Raw genomic sequence first — 25,608 nt, forward strand, 5'->3', positions numbered from 1 at the left:
TTTCCAAGTAATCAGCACTCAATTTATCTTTATTTATTTATTTATTTTGCTGAGACAATTGGGGTTATGTGACTTGCTCAGGGTCACACAGATAGGAAGTGTTAAGTTTCTGAGGTCATATTTGAATTCAGGTTCTCCTGACTTCAGGGCTGATGCTCTATCCACTGTGCCATCTAATTGCCCCCAGTAACCAATTTATTAATTAGGCTAACTTGCAATCAATAAATTGGTGGTCAATGATTTCTCTCAATAACTAAAAACTTCCCAGTGGAGACTCCTTTTTTAATTAAAGTTTTTTTATTTTCATAACATATTCAAGGATAATTTTTTCAACATTGACCCTTGAAAAACCTTATGTTTCAATTCTCCTTCCCCTTCCTCCTACCTTCTCCCCTAGATGGCATGTAATCCAATATATGTTAAACATGGTAAACTATATGTTAAATCCAAAATAGGCATGCATATTTATACAATTATCTTGCTGCATAAGAAAAATCAGATTCAAAAAATGAGAAAGAAGATAAAATTAAAGCAAACAACAACAAAAAGAGTAAAATGTTGTAATCCACCCTCAGTTCCCATAGTTCTCTCTCTGAATATATATAGATGACTCTCATCATCACAAGATCATTGGAACAGGCCTGAATCATCTCATTGTTGAAAAGATCCATGTTCATCAGAATTGATCATCATATAATGTTGCTGTTGCCGTGTACAATGATCTGCTTCTGCTCATTTTACTTACCATCAGTTCATGCAAATCTCTCCAGACTTCTCTGAAATCATCCTGCTGATTATTTCTTATAGAATAATAACATTCCATAACATTCACATACCACAATTTATTCAGCCATTCTCCAATTGATGGGCATCCATTCAGTTTCCAGTTTCTTGCCACTCAACAAGGGCTGCCACAAACATTTTTGCACATGTAGGTCCCTTTTCTTCCTTTAAGAAAATCAACCCTAATTAGTGGACATTTAAAGAGGAAGTGGGCTAAAATTTTTTAGCCCCTCCTGCTAAGAATGGGTTTGATCATGAGACTCAACAGCTTCCAGAAATCTGGACAGAGCAATCCATCAATTCATCTACATCCAGACCTCTCTAGTTTTTTCCTTCATGATCTAGATCACCCTAAACTCTAATGGAGGTATACAAAGATAGGTGTGCCTTTCCCCAGGATAATGACTTGTCCAAATTGGATTTTCTTTAAACTCTAAACAGAAGTTAGATCTCCTAGTTGGCAGGGTAGGTCCTGTCCAATATTGAAAAGCATATCCTTGAGGGTTAAGAAAAATCTAATCAACCAGCCATGTTCTGCAGAGATGGATTGACTTTTTATAGAAGTAGAAAGAAAATAGAGAAAAAGAAACTAGATGCCAATTTAATAATTATTTATTAATATAATAATAATAATTTCCTTTAGGGAAGGGTGGGAGGAAAGAAAAGAATCTGGAAAACAAAATTTTAAAAAAATTAAAATTTTAAACATATGTGATTGGAAAATATTTAATGAAATCGATAAAATATATTTTTAAAAGAAAAATATAGGTTTCCTTTATATTATTCTAAAATACTAGAAGATCTTGATGGAAGGAAAGTCAGGGAAGAACATTTGCAGTCTTATTTAGGGTTAGAATGTTATGCCACTATTCTCTTTTATTGTCCAGACTCAGTTTCCCTAATTATCTTGACTTAGTCCTTGCTTATCAGTTCTGCAAAACCTCCCCATTCTTTATGAGAATACTTGATAAGGATAAAAGTTCTTATGTTTTAGAATATCAGAATGTTTCTCCCCATCCCAAACTATCAGAATATCAGATACCTTCTTTTTGTTTTTTTTTTCTTTTTTCCTTTTTTTAAAATTAATTTTATAATTATAATTTTTTGACAGTATATATGCATGGATAATTTTTTACATTATCCCTTGTACTCACTTCTGTTCCGAATTTTCCCCTCCTTCCCTCTACCCCCTCCCCTAGATGACAGGCAGTCCCATACATGTAAAATGTGTATCCTAGATACAATATATGTGTGCAGAACTGAATTTCTTATTGCACAGGAAGAATTGGATTCAGAAGGCAAAAATAACCTGGGAAGAAAGACAAAAGTGCAAACAGCTTACACTCATTTCCCAGTGTTCCTTTTCTGGGTTTAGCTGCTTCTGTCCATCATTGATCAATTGGAAGTGATTTGAATATTCAGAAGAGAGTGTGGAATGTTGTGCCACAGTTCTCTTTTATTATCCTGACTCAGTTTCCCTCATTATCTTGACTCATTTCCCCTAATTTGTCCTACTTCAATTTCCCTAATTGTTCTGCCTCAATTTATAATTGTTCTGCTCAATCCTGCAAAACCACCCCTCCCTCTTAATCAGAATATTTGATAAGGATAAAGATTTATATTTTAGAATATCAGAATGCCTCTCCCTATCCTAAGCTATCAAAATATCAGATACCATCTTTTATTATTATTATTATTATTATAGCTTTTTATTTACAAGATATATGCATAGGTAATTTTTCAGCATTGACAATTGCAAAACCTTTTGCTCCAACTTTTCCCCTCCACCCCTTCCCCCAGATGACAGGTTGACCAATACATGTTAAATATGTTAAAGTAAAAGTTAAATACAATATATGTATACATGTCCAAACAGTTATTTTGCTGTATAAAAAGAATCATGCTTTGAAATAGTGTACAATTAGCCTGTGAAGGAAATAAAAAATGTAGGTGGACAAAAATAGAGGGATTGAAACTTCTATGTAGTGGTCCATAGTCATCTCCCAGAGTTCTTTTGCTGGGTGTAGCTGGTGCAGTTCATTATTGCTCTATTGGAACTGATTTGGTTCATCTCATTGTTGAAGACAGCCATGTTCACCAGAATTGGTCATATACTGTCTTAACAAGATGCCTCTCCTCATCTCCAGGGTGCCTCCCCCCATTATGTCATCCCCATCTCTGGTGGCTCACCCCACCCTGTCAGAGTCCCATTCCCGCTCTCAGCACCCTGATTCCACCCCTGCCTCAGCCTACTCCCTGAGTCTGACCCATGTATATATATACATCTCCAAGAATCCAGCAAACAATATATATGTCATTGAGAACTCACATTGTTTGCTGGATTCTTGGAGATGATAGTCTCATTCAGCCCTGGGACCAACCATGGATCCATTTGGTCCCAGTAAATCCCTTTTAAATAAATTATTAAATACTCTCCAATCTCTATCTTGCCTCAGTTTCTCTGGCATTACAATACTTTCTTAGGAAATTCAGGTAATACTAAATTATTGCTTTCATAATTAAACAATATAGTGAGAAAGAAGTAGGAGGGGAAATAAGAGTATGGATCTCAGATGTTCCTGAGATATCACTGAACTTATCTTCCCCATATGTCTCTCATTTTGTAATAGGCTTGCCTACAGAAAATGCTTCTTGGAAGAGGGATAAAGTTTGAAGGAGATCCCACTGTGCTTTTGGAATGAGGAGACTTGAGTTTTTATCCAGAACTTAAAGTTCTACATAAATTTAACTTGTTATTATTTCCATTGAGATGAAATTTCTTTTTTTAAGTAAGAAAATGCAGTGAGGTCTTAGTCATTGACTCTCACTAGAAAACCAAAAGATAGACATAATCATTATATTCTTCACTCATGCAGAAGAGAGAAGCAGCATGACATTAGGCGGTGCTTCTGAAAATGTGGTCGTCAGATTCCTGGAGGTCCCTGAGACCCTTTCAGGAGTACTGTGATATCAAAAGTATTTTCGTAACAATACTAAGATGTTATTTGCCTATTAAAATATGCCTCCCTTTGCCAACTACTTATCTCTGTGAGGCCAGATTTTCTTCAACCAAAACAACATATTGTAACAGATTGAATTAAAAAGCAAATATGAGAATCCAGCTGTCATATTGTTAGACATTAAAGACATAAGTTAGATTTTCAAAGATATGTAAAAGACATCATTTTCACTAAATTTTTGTTTTGAAAATATAGTCTTTTTTATAACAAATGTTATTTATGTGAACATGTAGTAGAATCATTTTATATGAATTAATAAATATTTTCTAATATGGTAAATACTGGTAGGGACAGCTAGGTGGTGCAGTGCCAGGCCTGGAGTCAGGAAGACATATCTTTCTAAATTCGAATTTGGCCTCAGCGACTCACTAGCTGTGTAATCTTGGATAGGTAACTTAACCCTGTTTGCCTCAATTTCCTTGTCTGTAAAATGAGCTGGAAAAGGAAATGACAAACCATGTGAGTATCTTTGCCAAGAAAATCCTAAATAAGGTAATGAAGAATCAGATACAACCTGAGCAACAACTACTATATTATCTAACCATGAAAGGTGATGTAATTGATAAGTAGCAGAGTAAGGTTTGGATTTAGGCTTTTTAACTACTCTATGGAGCCTTGTCTCATTTGGTAAAGTTTGCTAATTTCTAAATTAGAAAGGTTTTGCAGATATTCACTTTGAAAACATCTGTTATGAAATCTAGACAACTTGAATAATGTCCTTAAACTCCAAGGATCAGAGTGTGCCACATATGCTAATTAAGTGTCGCTTGTGTCTAAAATAACTAGAATTTATAATGCTGAAAGGTTTGCAGAGTGTTTTACAAATAATATCTTATTTTATTTAAAACAACAACCCTGAGAGGTAGATGCTATTATTATCTCCATTTTAGGAATGAAATAATTGAGGCAGAGAGAGGTTAATTGATGCCCAGAGATACTCATCTGGGAAGAATCTGAAACCCCCTTTGAACTCAGGTCTTCCTCATTCCAGGTCTATCATTCTATCCAAGACTACCTAGATGCCTCTAGGACCAGGAGAAGCCGTGTATACATAGTGGTATAATAGATGTTCTATTATCTCTTTTATTAGTTTGATGCAAAAAGGAAAAATATGCATGCAGTCTATATGTTTGAATGGGTGACTGATATTATTATGCTAAAATCTTGTGTCTAGGGCTGGGGGTGGGGAGAAGATTTTTTTTTTTTTTTTTTTTTTTAGTAGCTTGGAGCTATCTGATTGACCCTACATTACTGAGATGAGTATGACCTCAGAGAAAGGGTGACAATGTGGTCCATTTTCTAAGAACCACAGAAAGGTAATAATTTCCATAGTGCTTTCCTCTACAGCAGGTGACGTGTATAACTGCCATCTTTCTTTCTTTTTTCTTTTTTTTAAAATTTTTTATTATTTTTTTAAAATTAATTTTTATAATTATAACCTTTTCTTTGACAGTACATATGCATAGGTAAAAAATTTTTTTTTTTACAACATATCCCTTGTACTCCCTTCTGTTCTGAGTTTTTCCCCTCCTTCCCTCCACCCCCTCTCCTTGATGGCAGGCATTCCCATACATATTAAATATGTTATAGTATATCCTAGGTACAATATATATGTGCAGAACCGAATTTTGTTATTGTTGTTGTTGCAAAGAAAGGATTGTATTCGGGAAGGTAAAAATAATCTGGGAAGAAAAACAAAACAAAACAAAACAAAACAATGCTCACAGTTTACACTCATTTCCCAGTGTTCCTTTTCTGGGTGTAGCTGATTCTGTCCATCATTGATCAATTGGAATTGGATTAGATCTTCTCTATGTTGAAGATATCCACTTCCACCAGAATACATCCTCATATAGTATTGTTGTTGAAGTGTATAATGATCTCCTGGTTCTACTTGTTTCACTCAGCATCAGTTGATGTAAGTCTCTCCAAGCCTCTCTGTATTCCTCCTGTTGGTCATTTCTTACAGAACAATAATATTCCATAACATTCATATACCATAATTTACCCAACCATTCTCCAATTGATGGACATCCATTCATTTTCCTAACTGCCATCTTTTAGTAAATAAGATTAGGCTAGTGGCTAGCAGTGCTACTTAATAGTTAAATGAAGAAAGCACTCTAAATACTTTAATACCAATAGAAATGTGAATTATGACCTGATTTCTGTTTTAACTAAAACTACGATTAAGCAGACATGCTCAGACATTAGCAAATTTTCAATAAGATCAAACTTATTTTTATAAACTTATTCTTATATAATTATCTGTACTTGAAGATAAATTGCAGATATACAAGAATTTAATAACAAAATACAATATTCTGTGGTTTAATGCAGTAAGAAATTAACAAGTTTTTTAAAATTTTGATTTCCTTTCTTGAACATATCTGGAATTGGTAAAATTTTTTGTTAGATTGAAGGAAAACTGGAATTCATAAAAAAAAAAAAACTTTATTATAGACAGTAGAAACTTTATGTCTAGTCAATAGGTACAAAACAAAGCCTTTCAAGGAAAAAAAAATTGAATCATAACAGTCATTTATCTTGTTCTTTTTCTCTTAAAAGACAAATTATTCACTCAATAAATGTTATTAATCCCTAAGTGATATTTATTGTTAATTAGACTAAAATGTAAAGTCATTATAAAGTGATATGAAATAAATAAAAAGTATTATTTAAAATCATATGACAAGTGATTTAACAAAAAGTTGAATACGTACAATATTTTATTCTTTGAATTAAAACACATCTTTTTTTCTCCTAGTATAGACCTGGAGAATCTACTTCAATACTTCAGGTTTCTGAAAAATAAAAAGAAACTTTTAGGTTCTGATATGAACACACACACGCACACACACACACACACACACACACACACACACACACACTCTAAGGGTTTTTCCTATTCTTTCTATAATGTTACTCCTCCCCCAATCTAACCCAACCTAGCTATTCCCTAATTTTTATCATACTAAATAAAAAGCAGAGTAGCTCAGAGCATCAGGTATTTCCTCTGATAATTTGGTGTCATCGTTCAAAGTTTACAACATATTTAAATATAAGTGAAAATGCTTGTGGGCCATTAATATGTTTCTACATAAACCTTTTCTTTCCCTGTGCAATGATGGGAAAGAGAAATAGGATTTTCAACAAGGTTTCCCTAATATGACAAATGGAAAGAAGTAAAGTGAATTTGCTATCATTCCTGAAGAAACTTTCAGTTGTGATTTCAATGGGAATTTAATTTATTTTGTATCATTCTCTTATTTTGCAATTGAATATATTATTGCACTGTACCTCTGTGGGAAAATACACAGGCTTTTATACATTCATCTTCACTGTTAAAGCGATTAGCATTTCCTTTGCAGCCACCATACCAAAACCGAGCACAAGCATTTGCTTTCTTATCATAGTACCATTTTATAACATATATACGGCATGATCCTTGATCTAAATTTAACTGACATTGCGGATTCCATGTATTTTCTAAAAAAAAAACAAAAGAAAAACAAATTTAAAAAAAACAACCCAAAGTGAATAGGAAATGTACCTGTTAGTAAACACATAGCTCTAATGACATTTTTATTATGCACTTAATGCTTATCAACAGAATGAAACAATTAAATATATAAAGAATAAAAATCTATAGAAATCCTTAGCACTTTATATAGTAGAGGCAAATAAAAATGCATTTGCTCTATGTCAACTTCTTGATTTTTTCCTGTGTTTGATTTTGTTTTCAGCAGGTATTGGTGGAGGGCACTTTCTCCCTGGATTCCTGCCACCACTTAAATCATATATCTGGACAAAATTAAAAATTTCCCATGATTCTCCAATTGTTGGATGTCTAACTTTTTTCCAGTTGTTTGCTATTACATATAAGACAAAAAAGTCCTTGCCAGCACCAGATCAAACTCCTTAGGTCTTTTTTGCCTGGAACCCAAATCAATCCTTCAACTAGCATCTTAGCCTGAGAAATTTTAATAGCAATAGCTTATAATGAGCATACTTTAAGGTAAATAACTGGTATGAATTCAAACAGAAACTTTATGTGTATTTCTTAGTATTATTAATGTAATATTAAATACATGTGTATATTATGAAACTTGGTAACTCCAACATACTTAGAAAAATAAATTCTCTTGTCAGGTGATAAAATAATTCCCTTCATTTATTAATATATTATATATCTATATCTATATCTATATCTATATATATGTGTGAATAATAATGGTCTCCCATCATCTATGTAATGGGGGAAAAGGAACAATGGCAAAGTATACTGGTAAATTAGGTTCTGAGAATTCCATGGATTGCTTTAGTACATCACAGTGAAATGATCAGTTCTGTGAATCTAAGAAATAAATAGGACAACATAGGGTTGTAGGCTGATCCTATTTGAAACCATGATGATAATTAGTTTGGCAGAGTAGTATAGCAGACCAAATAGTATTCTTTGGCACTGGAACCAAAAAAAGGTTAGATAGATCAGAATAAATGAGGAATAACAATCCCTCATCTGCTGGAAATTCAAAGAAGTGATAGAGATCAAAACATGATAGCAAGCTGGAAAAATTCCGCACTTATGGGATCAATATCTAGTAAGAATGACCTGATGACTAGAATTATACATCAAAAATTTGTTGTCTTTCATGGACCAACAGACCACAAATGTCATAGCTTAAGTGTGACCTCAAAATGTCTTGGAAAACTCAACCAATAAAATCTACTAGAACCGGACCACTATCATAGAACAAGCCATTGCCCAATAGTATTGATTCATAAAAACTTAAGAATAACATCAAAAATTATTGTCACCATCTCAAATAGTTGCTTTCTTTAAGCTACATGGAATGGAAAACTTTCAAAATTTAGACATCTGTGTGAGAATATCCAAATCTTGTAGGCAGAGAATGAGATCCATGTCATTCTGATGAGGTTCAGTGCAAGGCAGAGAGTTGTGGGGACCCCTTCTGGTTGGTGAGGTCCTTCATACAAGAATTTACAAACCCTAAAAGTTAGACTGGCAAAAAGAGGTTTATTGTTGGAACTGAGAAGCCAGTCTTTGCTAGGAAGACTGACTTCCTTTCATGGCAAGGTCATGACAAAAAAGTAAAAGTCTAGCAGAGGAGTCCAGGCAGAGAGAGAGAGGAAAAGTTCCTAGCAGAGAAATCCCGTTAGAGAAGTAAAGTAGGGTGTAGTCCTCTTAGGGAAATAGATGAGAGAGATAAAGAAAAGAGAATGTCTTCTCAGCGGGCAGAGGGTCCTCATAGGCAGCTAAGCCGAGAGAGAGAGAGAGAGAGAGAGAGAGAGAGAGAGAGAGAGAGAGAGAGAGAGAGAGAGAGACAGAGAGAGACAGAGAGAGAGAGAGACAGAGAGACAGAGAGAGACACAGAGAGAGAGACACAGAGAGACAGAGACAGAGAGACAGAGACAGAGAGACAGAGAGAGAGACAGAGAGAGAGACAGAGAGACAGAGAGAGAGAGAGAGAGAGAGAGAGAGAGAGAGAGAGAGAGAGAGAGAGAGAGAGAGAGAGAGAGATTATAATTTGAAACTTTTGCTAGGGGCTGGGAGCAGTTTGAGTTGAAATCAGACTGAAATTTTCCAATCGAATAGAAGTTTCAGTTGAATGAGATTACTGCCCCCAGACCTAGATTTTCAGTAGAATGGGACAGCTTACTGGGAATGGTAGAGTCAATTTTCAACTCAATAGAGGTCGAGGTCTAGATCTCCAGCTCTTGCTAAGTGGGAGTGGTCCTGTACTCAACTAGACCCATCAAGATAACAGAATGAAACTACTTTTCTGATTCTGGGTGTGGGTAGGGGTGGTGGTGGTGGAGTGGGAATGGGGGAAGTAAGGGGGCGGGGTAAATCTTTCCCTGTGGCAAGGGTTTAAGGAGACTCCTTCAAGGTGTTTCTCAAGTGTTTTACCTCAGCTCCCTCCCAAAGTAGAGACAGTTCAGGGTTCCCCACATCAATACCTATTGTCTTGCCTCTTATTGGAGCTTTTCCGAGGATGCTTTCAGTGAGCTATAGAAGATGAATTCATAGTGTAATGCTTTTTATTAGAAAGAAAATTGTATTATTTATTAGATTAGAAAACTGTATCAGCCAAATGTACAATAGTACTTAGAACCCAGAATAAGAAGGAATATATCAGGATGATGACATGTCATAGGACCATTTCTTTCTTAACTACGTTAAAAGTTTGCAAAAGCTTTTATATTTATATTAAATTAATTTTTAATATGATCTAATTACATACATAGTTACTAATGACCTCTTATCTAGTAAATTCACTACCCTTTTCTCAATCTTAATTTTTTAGCTCTCTAAAATTTTTGATACTATGTACAATTCTTTCTTATTAAATACTCGTTTCCCTTGGATTCTGTGACACTATTCTTTCTTTTTTTCCTGTATTCCTTTATCTTTTATAATTTTTATTACCTTAGCTTTTCATTTTTTTCTTCCTCCCCATAACCTTTCCTACGTACTCAATACTTTTCATGGATCCAATTATTATCTTTATGTTGATGACCATATTACATCTATATATTTAGTCCCAGGCTTTTCCTCAGACTCTAGTTTTATATTAGCCATATCTGTTTGACATTTCAACCTGGATATCATGGAAAACATTTCAAATTCAACATGTCCAGAATAGAGCTTATTTTTTCAACTCATCCCTTCTCAAATTTACTTTTCAGAGCCCATCACTCTTCTAGTAACCCAGGTTTGGACTGGTCCTTTGATTCTTCCTTCTTCCTGACCTCCAATATCCAATAACTTTCTTTGCCTTGAGTCTCTCTCTACAACCTTTTTCATATTCTCCTCTATCTCTCCACTTATACTACTACTATCCCAGTAGAGAACCTCATCATGTTTAATCAGGACAATTGTTAGTAATCCCCGAATTAGTCTCTTTAGCTACCAGTTTTTCCTCTTTCCAATTCATCCTTCCTATAGCTGCCAAATTTGTATGCCTAAAGCAAGACCTAACTACGTCCTTTTGCTATTTAAAATGCTTCAGAGGCTTCCAATTGCCTTTATAACAAAGTATAGATTCTTTTGCCTAGTATTTAAAATCCTTCACAATTTCTCCTATCACCCTTTTCAGTTATATTTCCTGCCATCCCCTTCATGTACTCATCATTCTAATCAAAATAACCTGCAAATTGTATACTATATATATTTCCCACCTCAAGGACTTTCCACAAATGATTAACTCCCTTTCCTCTTCCTTCCCGGTGACTTTGTTTTCTGCTGTCTCATTTTTACTTTTTAGAATTCTTAATTTCCCTCAAGCACAGCTCAGCTGCCTCCCTCAGTAGCATATAAATACGAAAGAGTATAGGAAATATCTAATTTTGTTTTTATGTCTCCAATACTCATCACAATATCTTACAGCTAATAGGTGTTCAGTAAATACTTATTAAATTGAATTTATGATTAGCTGTGTAATACCTTGCAGATTCACTGAAGATATAGGTAGCTGTTTTACTTTCTCATGTTTTTCTTCATAGTTTTCATACAATAATACCGGTGATTCTTTGTTCTGTAAACAAAACAAAACAAAACAAACAAAAAAGAAATGCACTCCCTTACATACTTACTTCAGTCCATAAAAGAATAGGATTAGATTAATTCTTGGTTGGACTCTTAGAACCTTCTTTGCTCCCTCTAGTTTTCTGCTACCTTTTGAATCTTTCACTGTACTCTTTCAGAGTATGATCATACTCCTTTAATCAATTAATACATATTTATCAAATCTTCAGTATGTTCAAGACACTGTGTTTCAGAAAGACTATGTGTATGTACATGGACATAACTATCCAAAAGAAGTTTTAACATTCCATCAATCATTCTGATATTCAGAAATATCCAGATATTTTGTGTCTCACAAACAAAATATGAATTTACTTTTTCACTTTCCATACAGATATCTAACATAGCTAAATTCTTGAAGCTCTAAGTATTAATCCATAATTGTCTGAAAAATAGTGTTATGGGACACACAAATCTTGTCCAATACTCTTATTATATAGTTGAGCTTCCTATATTGATGTTGTGAAATTAAAATTTCAGTCCTAAGAATAGTTATAATCAAGGGATCTAGAATAGCATCCTACTTCTTAGAATCTGTGCGACCTTAGGCAAGTACTGAGATTTAGATATTTCAGCTATATAATTAGATTATTGAACAAGATGACCTCAGTGGTCCCTTTTTGTTCTAAATCTTAGAGTCTATGAAATAATGGACAGGGAGGCAGGAAAAGGGAGAGAAATGTACTTCAACATATTTTAAACAAGCAAATTTGAAAAATAATTGTATTGTTAGGAGGATCCTCAAAAGACCCTAGATCGCTTTATATTGTAGTTGTTCAGGATAACTCTTTGGAACCTCATCCCTCTCCTACCCCAAAGATATTGGAATGATTTACCATTTCCTTCTCTGGCTCATATTATAGATTAGGAAACTGAGGCACATGAGGTTGATTGATTTGGCCAGTGTCATATAGCTAGTGACTGAGATTGGATTTTAATTTAGGTCTTCCTAGCTCTGAGTCCTGCATTCTATCAACTGTGTTACCTAGCTGCCCTATTATATTTTTAGCTACTTTTAAAGACAACAAAGGTGTTATGAAAAGGTAATGTGACTAAGTTTTATACAAACATACTCATAGATTTAAACAGATTTTGAGATCCAACTGAGTGTCATTCCCTTAAAAACTAGGACTCTAGTTTTCTTGGGGCCAGGCTCCAATTTACTTAAGAGATGCTGCCTTTATATATTTTAACAATTTCCTTTCAACATTTGGGGCATTCTTTTTTGAATACTCCTTATGTTAATAAATCTTAGGATGATAGGATTGCATATTTAGAGCTACAAGGGAACACAGAAATCATATAGTCTAACACATTCATTTTACCGATGTGGAAACTGAATCCTATAAAGATGAAGTAATTTGCTTAAATTCACACAAATTTGAAATACATGTCCATTTATTAAAAATCCAACACTCTTTCCATTGTACTAGGATAAGTTCTTAGAAGGTTGTTTTGATTTTAAAAAATTAAATTTATTTTTAAATAATAGTCTTTTATTTTCAAAATATATACAAATATAGTTTTCAACATTCATCCTTTCAAAACATTGTGTTCCAAATTTTTCTCTCTCCTCTCCTCCTCCTATCTCCTTCCTCTAGACAGCATGTAATCCAATATAGGTTAAAATATGTAATTCTTCTAAATATATTTCTATATTTATCATGCTGCACAAGAAAACCCAGATCAAAAAAGAAAAAATGAGAGAAAAAAATAGCAAGCAAACAATAACAAAAAAAGGTGAAAATCCTATGTTGTGATCCACATTCAGTCTCCATAGTCCTCTTTCTGGATGCAGATGGCTCTCTCCATCAAGTCTATTGGAATTGGTCTGAATCACCTCATTGATAAAAAAAGCCAAGTGTATTAAAGTTGTTGATATATTTTTTAAATTGGCAAAAGTAATTTAGAGCTAAATGTGATTAATAATGTGATTAACCAAGTTATGCAATATTAATTTTACTTCCAAACTGAATGTGGCAATATATAGTAATAATTCTGATTTCCTTGCAGGAATGCCAAAATCCAATTCATAAAAGGACAATGAAAGAATCATTAGAATGAGTATATACCCTTCTAAAGAAACCACTTTGAATGATGATACTAATTTAGTTGTTTAACTTTTTAATTTGTAGGTAGTTTTTTATACTCTAACAATTACAATGATTAGAACTCAAGATTATTAACTGAAGAGTTCTACAACACAATTAATCAGAAAGATTTATACATGCCCACACACTTATATTTCATTAGAATGCATTTTAAGAAAGTTATACTATACCATTGTGACTGGTTGAGAATGCTTGTTAGAGCCAAAATAGTTTTCTTCTATATCTGCTTTCTGCTTATCTGATGAAATCACTTGTCCATTCTTTCTGTTGTTGTTGTACAGTAAGTTATTTGCAGAATTGGACAATGCAGATTTAAAAGGCTTTCCAGTTATTTGATCATTTCTAATTTGTCCAGAAATTAATGCATTATGTTCACTAGCACAAAATTGGTTTGCCAACTTGAACTCCAAATCTTTTTTTTTAAGAAAAGAAACGAAAAAAAAGAATAAGATGAAATGACGGTCTAAGGCAAGGATTCTTATACTTTTTTATGTATGTCATAAAGTTCTTAGAATATGGTTTTTAAATGTATAATAATACAGAATAATAATAAATTAATAAAATGCAGAAGCTTTAAAAAGAAAACTAATTACCCTGAAATATAGTTATCAACTATGAATAAAGATCCAGGAGTCTATTGAGATTGTTAATTCCTATGGAAATTCTTATCCATGTGGTGGTGGGGAGGGAAAAGAGATTGTAATAAGAAGTGAAAGAAATGAAGGGATGACATATTTCTTTCTCTTCCAAAAATGAGAACCTTCTATTTTCCTTTCTCTTCATCTTGGCTCTTTTTGCTATCTACTTCTTTTTTCATAGAGTACCTATTGATGACTTTCAAGCCATGATTCCAAAGTTCTATTCTCCTTCTAGCTCTATAGCACTATATCACATTAGGAGCATCCTAAGATCAGAAGCTGTTAACCATTTTTTGATCATAGGTTCCCTCAGTTGAAACCTATGGACCCTTTCTCAGAATAATGTTTTTATATTTATAAAATGAAGTACATTGAATTGCAAAGGAAACCAATTATTAAAACACATTTTTAAAAGTTTCTCATATCTCACTAATGTACTGCACTCTGTTTCTTTTGGGTAGTAAAGATTTTTGATTGTATAGAATTTCTCCAGAAAAAAAGCAAATAACTCTGGGAGGCGTAATATCATAAGCAGTTATCACCTAAGAGCTTGGAGGTATTAACTGACAATTATGTTGGAGCAGGTAGAGATTTGGGATGAGGAGACATAGAAGAGATGAAGATACAAGAAAATGAGAAGAAATTCTTCAGAAGAGAAGGGAGGAAGATATTAAAGCAAGTCTTGATATACAGTACATTATATTATATATTAAAGGGATTTTAGAGGAAAGCATAGACTTTCTTCCAGCTCTTAAGCAGTTTATGATAAATACTGGGTCACTGTTAAGAGCAGTGCTTAATTCTCAGATGTGGCAAGAGCTCATTATGACAAACGATTTATCTGGGTCCTGGAATTCTGTGCCTTGACCTTGTCTGGCATTCTATTGACACAGTATGTATATTTCAAAATCAATGCAAAGTACTGAATTTTGTACTTATTTAAGTAATTTAGGGGACAATGAGGACTTTGTTCTGTGTAAAGGTGGTATCTTTCCAGTGCCTACCACAAGCTTTGCACATAGTAATTAGTGCCTAAAGAATAATTGCTCAGTGAGTGAATAAATGGAAACTTATTTAGATATTCTACATAGTTGCTGATTGTAAAGTTCTGTTGTCTCCAGAGCCTGCTGATCGCTCTCTGGGAGGAGATCTGCTGTCTCAACTCAATCTCTCGGCCAGATTCTTCTTGAGCTAGACCTAGAGTAGATTTCTCCCCCTTGCTCAATGTTGCTTGTTTTATCCTCCCAGAGAATGGGTGTGGAATAACTCAGGGGCTTGTGGGAAAAAATACTTCAACCAATGAACTTGCTCCTCCTAAGCATGGAAGTTCCTCCCTAGAAGTTCAAAGGGGTAAAACTCCCCCCAAAGGGCTGAACTAGAGAATTGTTAAGTACCGACTTAGCACCTAGTAAGAACCTAATATGTCATTATATCATTAGCACTTAGTAAGAACACAGCTTATATTGACCCTTCTTCAGTAATTGCCAATTCATTATTATAAATAATTATTATTGTCTGATTACCTGGGAGGGCACTAAAGCTGTCAGAGAGGTACATGTGCTCCCTGTCTGGATCTGATGCAATCAAGTTTAATTCCCGGACAAATTCATTTTGTCTTGGATCTGAAGTATTGACAATTCCAACAGCATATATCTCAACATTGGCTGCATGAGCTTCCCTGACAGCAGCTTCTAATCTTATAGCTTCACTCTTCTCTGTTTGGCCATTTGTAATCACGACAGCTATTCTTCTGACATCAGTCCGGGCCCCCCAAAATGCTTCTCGAGTTGCTTTGTGGATGGCTGTGCCAGTATAAGAGCCTTTTCCCATATATGATATCATCCTAATTGAATGTTTCACATCCTGTTTGGCAATGAATCTGTCCAGACCAAATCTGAGCTGAACCTCTGAACCATATAGCACAAGGCCAATCCTGGTAGCATTTCTCCCTATAGTGACTCTGTCAACTAGAGATATGACAAAGTCTTTGATGACCTCTAGGTTTTCAGGTCCCAAACTTTCAGGGCTATTGATCACAAAAACAAGCTCCATTGGTATGTCTTTACAATTAATGGTACACCCTATGGAATAAAAACACAAGAAAATTAAGAATTAGTTTTGGTTTAGCAGATGGTATTGTCACTTTCTTAATGTTTATATTGGAACAATAACTTGAAATGAAACTCCCCATATTTAAAGGTTTACACCAACTTTGCCAGAAAAGACCTCTCTCTGCCATAATAATGACTTCACAATCAATCAGCATTTCTGAATTCTTCGTTTGTGTCCAGAAAAAGTGAAGTCCTATGAAGAGTTCCCTTATTCCTCACCCAAAACCTAAATAAATAATCCTTGCTACCTGCAGCAAGCTTACAGCCTAGTTGGGAAGAAAAATATGAAACAGCTGAAAAACAAATAAATATACAGAAAGACACGTATTTTTTTTAATAGAAGATAAAATTAGATTATAATGTAATACTTCATTTAGTTACTTTTGAACTTTCTTGACAAAGCCAAGAATGGAAAGGATTGCATGGAGAATGTGGTAATTGGGTTTGTGATGTCAAGGAATATAGACAAAACTTCTCACTAAGGTAATCTATCTACAGGGTTAGTTAAGGGAAATAATGGTATCCCGCCCTAGTAGAAGCTGGCTACTAGCTGGGTAGGTTGTAAAGGGAACTTGTATTTGGGAACTGGCAGAATGTCAAATAAGCAGGAGTTCTGAGGTGACCAGGACTTCTCTCTCCCTTTATAGAAGTTAGTCCCTCAAAAAACATTTATTAAGTACCTATTATTTGTTAAAACTGTGCTAAGCACTGGGAATATAAGACAAAAGATAATCTGTAAGGAACTCACATTCTAATGGGGGAGACAACATGAAAATATGAACGTTATGTACAAATCAGATATACACAGATAAATTGGATGCAGTCTTCTCATTTTGGAATTCTCTATGTCAATAAAATCACAAGTTTAGTTATTATTTCTGTCCTTATGTATCTGGTTGGGTATCCTTGAGTCCAGGACATATTAAAATATTCAAATGTTTTTAAACTAGCCAATAATCAAGTTACCAAATCGATAAGGAGTTCTTAAGCTTGCTTATGTCATGAATCCTTACGGCAGTCTAAAGAATCCTATGGATCCCTTCTCAGAATAATGTAAGGCATAAAATAAAATATATAGGATAATAAAAGAAATAAATTACATTGAACACTTTAACTTATCAAGATTTTTTTTTTTTTAAATCCAGCTTCATGGGGGCAGCTAGGTGGCACAGTGGATAGAGCACCAGCCTTGAATTCAGGAAGAGGCGAGTTCAAATCTGGTCTCAGACACTTAACACTTCTTAGCTGTGTGACCCTGGGCAAGTCACTTAACCCCAGCCTCAGGAAACCCCCCCCCAAAAAAAAAAAATCCAGGTTCATGGATATTAGATTATGAACCTTATAGTTAGACCTTACTATTATGCTTTGGGTAGAAGGTAGAACAATCAGAGTAAGGCTTTATTTTCATGAGTTTTCTCCCTATTTCTGCCTTTGCCATTAAATCTCCATTTACTAAATCTTGATCTCTTGGCAAAGTGAAACACTGGTTTTTGAAGGGAGTAAGAATATAGTATACAAAAGACTAGTGAGACTATTATCAAAATCATAAATGAGTTTCAGTGGCTTCAATAATCAGAGTGAGTGGGTGGTAGAAGATACACATAGACACACAGATACACAGACACAAACACACAATTTGCCCACTCACACTTTCAGAAAAGAGTAATTTAAAGAAAGATAAATATAAAATATCAGTTTATAAAACAAAACAAACTTACCACATATTTCCTTAATTAATTTAATTATATCTTCTCTCTGTACAAATAGGACCATTAATTAATATAAATAACATTATTTGACCATTTTTAGCAATCTTTATTTCTCAGAGGCAAAATTATTACAATATTTATTTTGAATTACAAACTTAGGAATATAAGTTATGAATGAAATGTCAAATGTTATTTCAATAATAAGTCCTACTTCTTTAAAGAAAGACTTTCAAAATATTTCTATTTTTTTCTAGCTAAATAAATATATTTCATGCAACTGCTGAGCTCACAGCAATAATTTCATTTCTATTTAATTTAATTTAATTTAATTTTCAGTTCCAGATTCTCTTTCTCCCTACCTCCCCCATCAACTGAGAAGGCAAGAAATCATAAAAGTAAACTTATAATGCAGAAGCTAATGATTCTCATTCTATTGCATTATTTTGCTATTCAATTGTTTGTATTGTATCTGACTTTTCATGACCCCATTTGGGGTTGCCTTGGCAAAGTTACTGGAATGATTTGCCATTTCCTTCTCTAGTGGATTAAGGTAATGTCTGCTGGAATATAAATGTTTATTTTAAAATAAGTATAAGAGGAAATAGAGAACATGGAATTTGACACAAGATGGTAAACAAGAGATGGAAAAGATGGAAAGAAATGGATAGGATAATATAACAAAATCATAAAACTATGTTGCTTATGTATTCTAATTTCAAAATTTCCAAGCTAGGACACTTACTGTGAGGCCTTGATCATCTTTGTGTCCAATTTTGCCCTGTATGAAAATTAATTTATTAGTTATTATAAATAAAATTTTCAAGAACATTTTGCTTGCATTGCAAGTTCATCAATGACATATTTTTGCAGGGTATTTATAGTCTGTATCTTTCTAAATTGGTGCTAGTTTTGAGGCTTATTTTTTAAAAAGCCCAAAACCAAAGTTTCAAAGTTGCTCACACACCAGCTGTCTCTTACATAGCCTTCTGTGCTCTATTCACACAGGGCCTGGTATGTTAATGAGTACTACATTAGTGTGTTAGGGTGTCTGCCTAAAACAGACTGTGGCATTAAATGGAGGGTTAAGATCTAATTCTGGCACACAAAGACTCAAATCCAAATGAGAAACATTTGGAAACACAGGACTGTTGTGAAACTCAAATGTAATGAGGTATGTAAAGTGCATTGCAAGCTCTAAAGTACTATATAAATGATAGCTAATGAGAAACATGAAGCCTCTGCCTGGTTTTTAGGACTCTGATGGGTCCAATTCATTCAGTGAATCAAGAAAATCAATGATTGGGTTATCATCATAAAAGTGTTCTTACAGTTATAGGACACAAATTACTAATGCTGGAAAAGTTAGGAAGCACACGTAGAAATAAATCATACTGGAACAAACAGATGATACTTAAAAACTCTTCAAAATCACTAGGGTTCCTGCCAAAGAACTCTGGAAAATGAATCTGAACCACTACATAGCATTTCCAATCCCTCTGTTTTTGTCTGCTTGCATTTTTTATTTCCTTTGCAGGTTAATGGTACATTATTTAAAAATTTGATTCTTCTTGTGCAGCAAAATAACTGTATGGACATGTATACATATATTGTATTTAACATATACTTTAACATATTTAACCTACCTGCCATCTGGGGGAAGGAGGGGAAAAATTGGAACAAAAGGTTTTGCAATTGTCAATGCTGAAAAATTACCCATTCATATATCTTGTAAATAAAAAAACCTATTAAAAATATCACTAGAGTTCTCTAATATCACTTTTTTCACTTTTTTTGTCCCCTTTCACAATCAATGCCAAGATCATCTTTAGGATAATGCAAGTGTTAGCATTTGCCTATTAGTCATACTTAAGCACCTACTGACCATATTTTAGCCCTTGAACAGAGTGAATTGAGAGAACTGCAAGGCTCTATGTTTCTCAAAATGACTCCCTTCTAGAACATTATTCTTCTCTCTTACCTGAACTGAAATTAAGTAACTAATATATAAGCAAAGGTAGAAAAGGTCACTATTAAATATTTACATGGTACCTAGGAGAATTTACTGCCCAAGATTGTTTATAGGGTAAAATGAGATAATATTTCTAAAGGGCTTGGCAAATCTTAACACTCTAGCTAATAAAAAAAAATTATTTATTTTAACATTCTTTTCTTTAAATTTTGAGTTCCAAATTCTTCTCCTCCCTCCGATTCCTTTCTTTACCCAATGAGAATGAAAGTAATATGATATCAATTATACATGCAAAATCATGTAAAACTTATTTCCATATTAGTTATATATATATTTAAAAAGCTGGAAAAGCAAAGAAAATGAGACAATTATGATCTGTACTCAGTGTTCAGTTCTCTCTGGAAGTGGATAGCTTTTTTTTAATATAAAAATTTGATTTAATTTGTCATGGAGCCTTTGGAATAGTCTTGTATCTTTGTATTGATCAGAGTCCTTCACAGTTGATCTTTATTACAACTTAACACTATATTTAATGCTAGTTGTTACCACCACAATTGTCACTGCAGCTTCTTCTACTATTATTCTCTAGTATTCTCTTTTCCTTTATTCTCTGGCCTTATTCCCAGCTATGCCACAACAAACTTCCAAAAACTGCAAGTTATCTCACAAGTCATTAGTCAAATATCCAATTACTTTCTGAAAAAACACAGTTCTTATTTCTTAGTATTACTAACCCCAAAGTTAATCCTGTGGAACTGGGAAATTTTTGGAAATATTGCATAGGTTTGTAGATAGAGTATAAAATGTAGGATAGGAAGAACTGGTTTAAAATACCATTTCTGATACTTAGCAGTTGTGTGACTATGGGAAAGACAGTTTGGTTTCCTTATTTGTAAAATGAGCATAATAATAATTTCAGTATTTATCTCACTGGATTGCTCTAAGTACCAAAAGCAACAGTGTATACAAGGTGCTTTGTACGCTTTAAAGTGATACATAAATGTCTGTCATGAGGATTAACAGGTAATTATGCTATGGGCCAGGCACTGGGTTGGGGGCTGAAGATAAAATAATCACATTTATATAAACACTACATCAAGACAACTCCCACCCTCAAGAAGCTTACAATTTATAGGGTAGGACAATACATATGTAAAAAGCATATATGCACATATAAATTCATATGAAATATATAGAGAATAAGTTTTCTGGAGGAATACGAATTACTACTACTTGGAGGGGAAATTAGGAAATGGAGAGAGTATGGCCATCAATTGAGGAATGGATGAACAAGTTGTTGTATATGATTGTGATGGAATAATATTGTGCTATTAGAAATAACAAGGAGGATGCCCTCACAAAAACTGGGAGAGACTTACATGAATTGATGCAAAGTGAAATGACAGAATTAGGAAAACATTGTGTACAGTAATAGCTTATAAATGACTTAGCTATTTTCTCAGCAATACAATGATCCAAGATAATCCTGAAAGATTTAGGATGAAAAATGCTATCTGTTTGCAGAGAAAGAACTGATGAAGATCAAAGCATACTTTTTTTTTTAAACTTTCTTTATTTTTTTTTAATGTGTTTTTTTTCACAACATGACTAACATGGAAATATGTTATGCATGGTTGCACATATATATCTCGTATCAAATTGCTTGCTTCCTTAACATAAGGTGAAGGGGAATAAAGGGAGGAAGAAAATTTGGAATCCCAAAATTAAAAAAAAATGAATGTTAAACTTTTTTTTTTTCATGTAATTGGGGGAAAATAAAATGTTAACTCAAAAGAGTTTAGCAAAAGAAGAAAGGTAAGGAGAAAATCTTGTGTATGCACATTTAGGGGTCATGAAGAGACAGAGAAGGGGGTCTGAGTCATGGAAGCCAAGCTATTCTTATTTGTTTAATTTAAACAATAGTAAATACAAATTAATGAATATTAAACAATATCTAATAATAGTAAAATTTAATTTGAAAAATAAGTGAAAAATACTTTTACATTTATGAAGAGCCTGAATGATAATTTATTCAGGATATTGTAGAACCAATAAATTTATGTCCTCACAGAGGACTCAATAGTTGATTCCCAGAAAGTTTTTTTTGACTTTGGGAATCTGTGCTTCAGTTCAATATCTTCTATTATATGTCCAGTTAGCATCCAAAACTCAATATATCCTAAACTGGATTCATTTTTTTCCTCCAGTTTTACCAGTTCTTCCTTCTTTCTATGTCTATTTAAGACTTCACTCCATATAATGAATGCTCTTCCTTCTCATCTCCATCTATTAGCATCTTTATTTTCCTTCAAATTTATATGTACTGAGAATAAACTTATATTCTTTCCTTTATAATTTACAAATGTTCTCTGTCAGTACATGCAATAAACCCAGAGGTGCTTCATTATTTGTTTTTACTTTTGGCTCAACACCTTGTATTAAAAGAATGGAATAGTTCCATATCAACCTAAAAATTAGAATATCCAGGTTAGTGTTTTCCTGATAAATAAAACAGGCAGTGTTAAATTCCTATTAAAAGTACTACTAATTTGTTTTAGCCTTCTTCAGAAAGATTAATAAAAGGAAGAAATTTTGGCCACAGTTAAGTGAATTTAACTTAGTCCTTTTTGACTTTGAACCCAGAATATTATGGGTAATATTATGGCTGTGCTATGATGTGTACTGGGAAATGTAGACTATGTAAATGCAAACCCAGTTTAATACGTTAAATTCACTGAGCCATAAGAAAAAAAAGAGTACCTACCACCTGCTTCTAATTACCGTTCTGTGGGGTTTCCCTGAAGTTTCTTTTGCTCAAGTGTTGATTCCAACTCACTGACTCATAGCTAGGGCCTAGGGGAGATAGTTGAATATAGATTGGTTTCATTGTTAAGGGTCCCAGAATCATTCCAAAACCCAAATCAAACCCTGCTCTATCTTCTCAGTCTTGATCACCATATAGGGAAATGTATTTCTCCCTCATAGTTAAGCTCCATTTATTTTCCATCAAATGAATGGCAACCAGCCAACCAGTCAGAGGGAGGAAAATACTCCCTCTTTTTACTCTAAATCCTTAAACAGATCAACTTTTTAATTGTATAATTGTATAGTATTTTATGTAAAAAACTAGATTCTTTATGCTGATATAGGAAGAGTAAAAACAACTTCTTTAAGTTTTTATATATTATTGTATATTAAGACATACTTAATAACTGAGCAAATAGATTTTTTTTAATAGCCACCAAGTTCTTTGTTTGTTAGGGTCCCATAATCTCTGACAATCAAAGGCCTGAAACCTCTGACATCAATATATATGATAGCAGAAAAAAGGTGTCAGAAAATAATGACAAGGATATAGCTGTGATTGACCCTGTGACAAAAATTCATCATTGCCAATTCCTTTAAAGGTCTTTGAGGGGGCAGCTAGGTGGCGCAGTGGATAGAGCACCAGCCCTGAATTCAGGAGGACCTGAGTTCAAATCTGATCTTAGACACTTAACACTTCCTAGCTGTGTGACCCTGGGCAAGTCACTTAACCCCAGCCTCAGGAAAAAAAAAAAAAAAAAAAAAAAAAGGAAAAATTCTTTGATAGCCTAGCATGAATATCAAATATCAGGAGAAAAAAAAAAAAAAGGAAACTGACTTTTCTAGTTCCACAAAGAAATATAAGTGTAGACACTAAAAAAAAAAAAAAAAAAAATGCAGGAACATCTGATTCCTCCAACTACATTGTGCTATTATGACTAGATCCCAGCTAAATCTTCCTTTTCTTTTAATAAATATTATAAGACCTACCTTCTAAGGAAGCTTTTCCTAGTTCCTCTTAATTCTATTGTTTTTCCTCTTTTAATTGTTTCCAATTTATCCTGTATCTAGTTTGCTTTGTATATATTTACATGTCATCTCTCCTATTAGAAACTCCTTGAGGGCAGAGACAGAATTTTACCTCTTTTTGCATCCCTAAAGTTTAACACTGTACTGGCCTATGGTAGGTGCTTAATAAATGTTTATTGATTGATTGTCTATACTTGTGTTTTTATTGGATGACCTTCCAACTTAGGCTCTAAGACAATGTCAAGCTGTTCTCCTGATCCTGGAATCAGTGAAGTACTCGGAAAGTGGCCTCCTAGTGGTGTGTGATGGAATATATAGACTTTGAAGGTGCAGAAGACTGTTAATGTTTGGTTTGAATGACTATTTGGAAGTATAAGGGTGATTAATTTATTTCAGGGTCCATGGGTTTGTAGCAATATATTCAGGTGTTCCCAAGAAACTGTATAATATATATAAAGCCTGTCAGTGTGGATCCCCAGAGGGTATATTATTTCCTCTTAGGTGAACCTCTATTTAAACAGCAAGGGAGTAATTGAGAATTAATTCTGCATGAAGAGGAAGGAGTCTCCAGACTATATCTAAGTAGTCAGTTCCAGAATACAAGAGAATGCAGTACTTAGCTAACATAGTGATTATAATATTAAGAAAATGGGATAACAACCTTGGCAAATGTGAACTGACTGGCATAGTTCTAATCCCCCAGTAGTCTCTGTATATGGAAAAAAAATCTTCTAGGGTCAAGAGGCAAACAGATTTAGAACCAGACTCAAACAATGTATAGGTAAGTGAGGGAGGGGATACTTGTTTTGTTTTATTGTGTTTTAAAATTGAATTGAATTGGAATTGAGAAAGGGAAGCAATGGAAAAGTATCATGGTATTTAGTAGAAAGAGTACTGCAATTGGAATCTCAGGATCTGGGTTCAAATCCTAGCTGTTCTTTCCTTATTTTTAAGTGGAGAGAAATGGACTATGTAATCTCTTTTACCCTTGCAGGGAAAAGTTCAAGATCTTTTGATAAGTGGAATTTTAGACTAGTGGTAGTTTCTACTTATGAAATGTTTTTTTAAGAATCATTTTGAATAGACTTCAATGAATCCAGCATCAGGACTCACAATGGATTTCTTGAAGAAATAAAAGGCCAAAAGATCTGTTGATTCTTCTTCAATTTAAATCCACAGACTCAGAGAGGGGAATACTTGGAAACCAATCTGGGTTATGTTACAGAAAGCAGTGAATGTTCTAGCAACTGGTTCATCCATCTATCTGTAGCTATTCTAGTTAACAGTCAATGATCATGTGCAAAGAAAATGACATTGACTTGTCACAGCAATAGTCATTATATCTATTGATTTGCGTGTAAAAAGTGAAAATTACTTTAGATCCTGTAGTCCCAGGTGTTCCTATTGCTTCTGCTAAGTCATGCTTGTCTCTCTGACCTTGGTTACCCTAAAAGAATGAAAAAATGTTTAGCATTAATCCACATGTTTTATAGAAATGGCAATATACCTACAGCTTAAACAATTCATCGTATTCTGAGGATAGAGTGCTAGACTCAGAGTCAGGAAAACCTGCCTCACATATGATAGCTGTATGACTATGAGTGAGCCACTTAAACTCTTTTAGCCTCAGTTTTTTCACTTGTAAAATGGAGATAATAACAGTACTTACCTCACTGGGTTATTGTGAAGATCAAGTGATAATATATTTAAAGTGTTTTGCAAACCCTGAAGCACTATTTAAATGTTATTATTATTGTTCAACAAAGTACAGTATATTGAATATAGGATATTAATTTGAATGGCAACATGGACATTTGTCTT

General features: G+C 33.8%; 1 protein-coding gene across 2 annotated transcripts in view; it reads right to left on the minus strand.

The window, feature by feature from the left end:
* Positions 1-6,246: 6,246 nt before the first annotated feature.
* LOC141562892 (uncharacterized) overlaps positions 6,247-25,608 on the minus strand; it is a 52,770-nt gene continuing 33,408 nt past the window's right edge. For both annotated transcript variants that reach the window (XM_074303187.1, XM_074303186.1), the window contains 8 exons: positions 25,163-25,234; positions 18,727-18,762; positions 17,994-18,030; positions 15,688-16,245; positions 13,697-13,938; positions 11,275-11,365; positions 7,104-7,292; positions 6,247-6,607 (listed from right to left, as the gene is read on the minus strand). In XM_074303187.1, coding sequence (XP_074159288.1) covers positions 6,600-6,607; positions 7,104-7,292; positions 11,275-11,365; positions 13,697-13,938; positions 15,688-16,245; positions 17,994-18,030; positions 18,727-18,762; positions 25,163-25,234 — 1,233 coding nt within the window. In that variant the 3' untranslated portion in view covers positions 6,247-6,599. The remainder of the gene's footprint in view (positions 6,608-7,103; positions 7,293-11,274; positions 11,366-13,696; positions 13,939-15,687; positions 16,246-17,993; positions 18,031-18,726; positions 18,763-25,162; positions 25,235-25,608) is intronic.

Source organism: Sminthopsis crassicaudata, chromosome 3 (assembly GCF_048593235.1).
Source record: "Sminthopsis crassicaudata isolate SCR6 chromosome 3, ASM4859323v1, whole genome shotgun sequence".
Taxonomy (NCBI): Eukaryota; Metazoa; Chordata; class Mammalia; order Dasyuromorphia; family Dasyuridae; genus Sminthopsis; species Sminthopsis crassicaudata.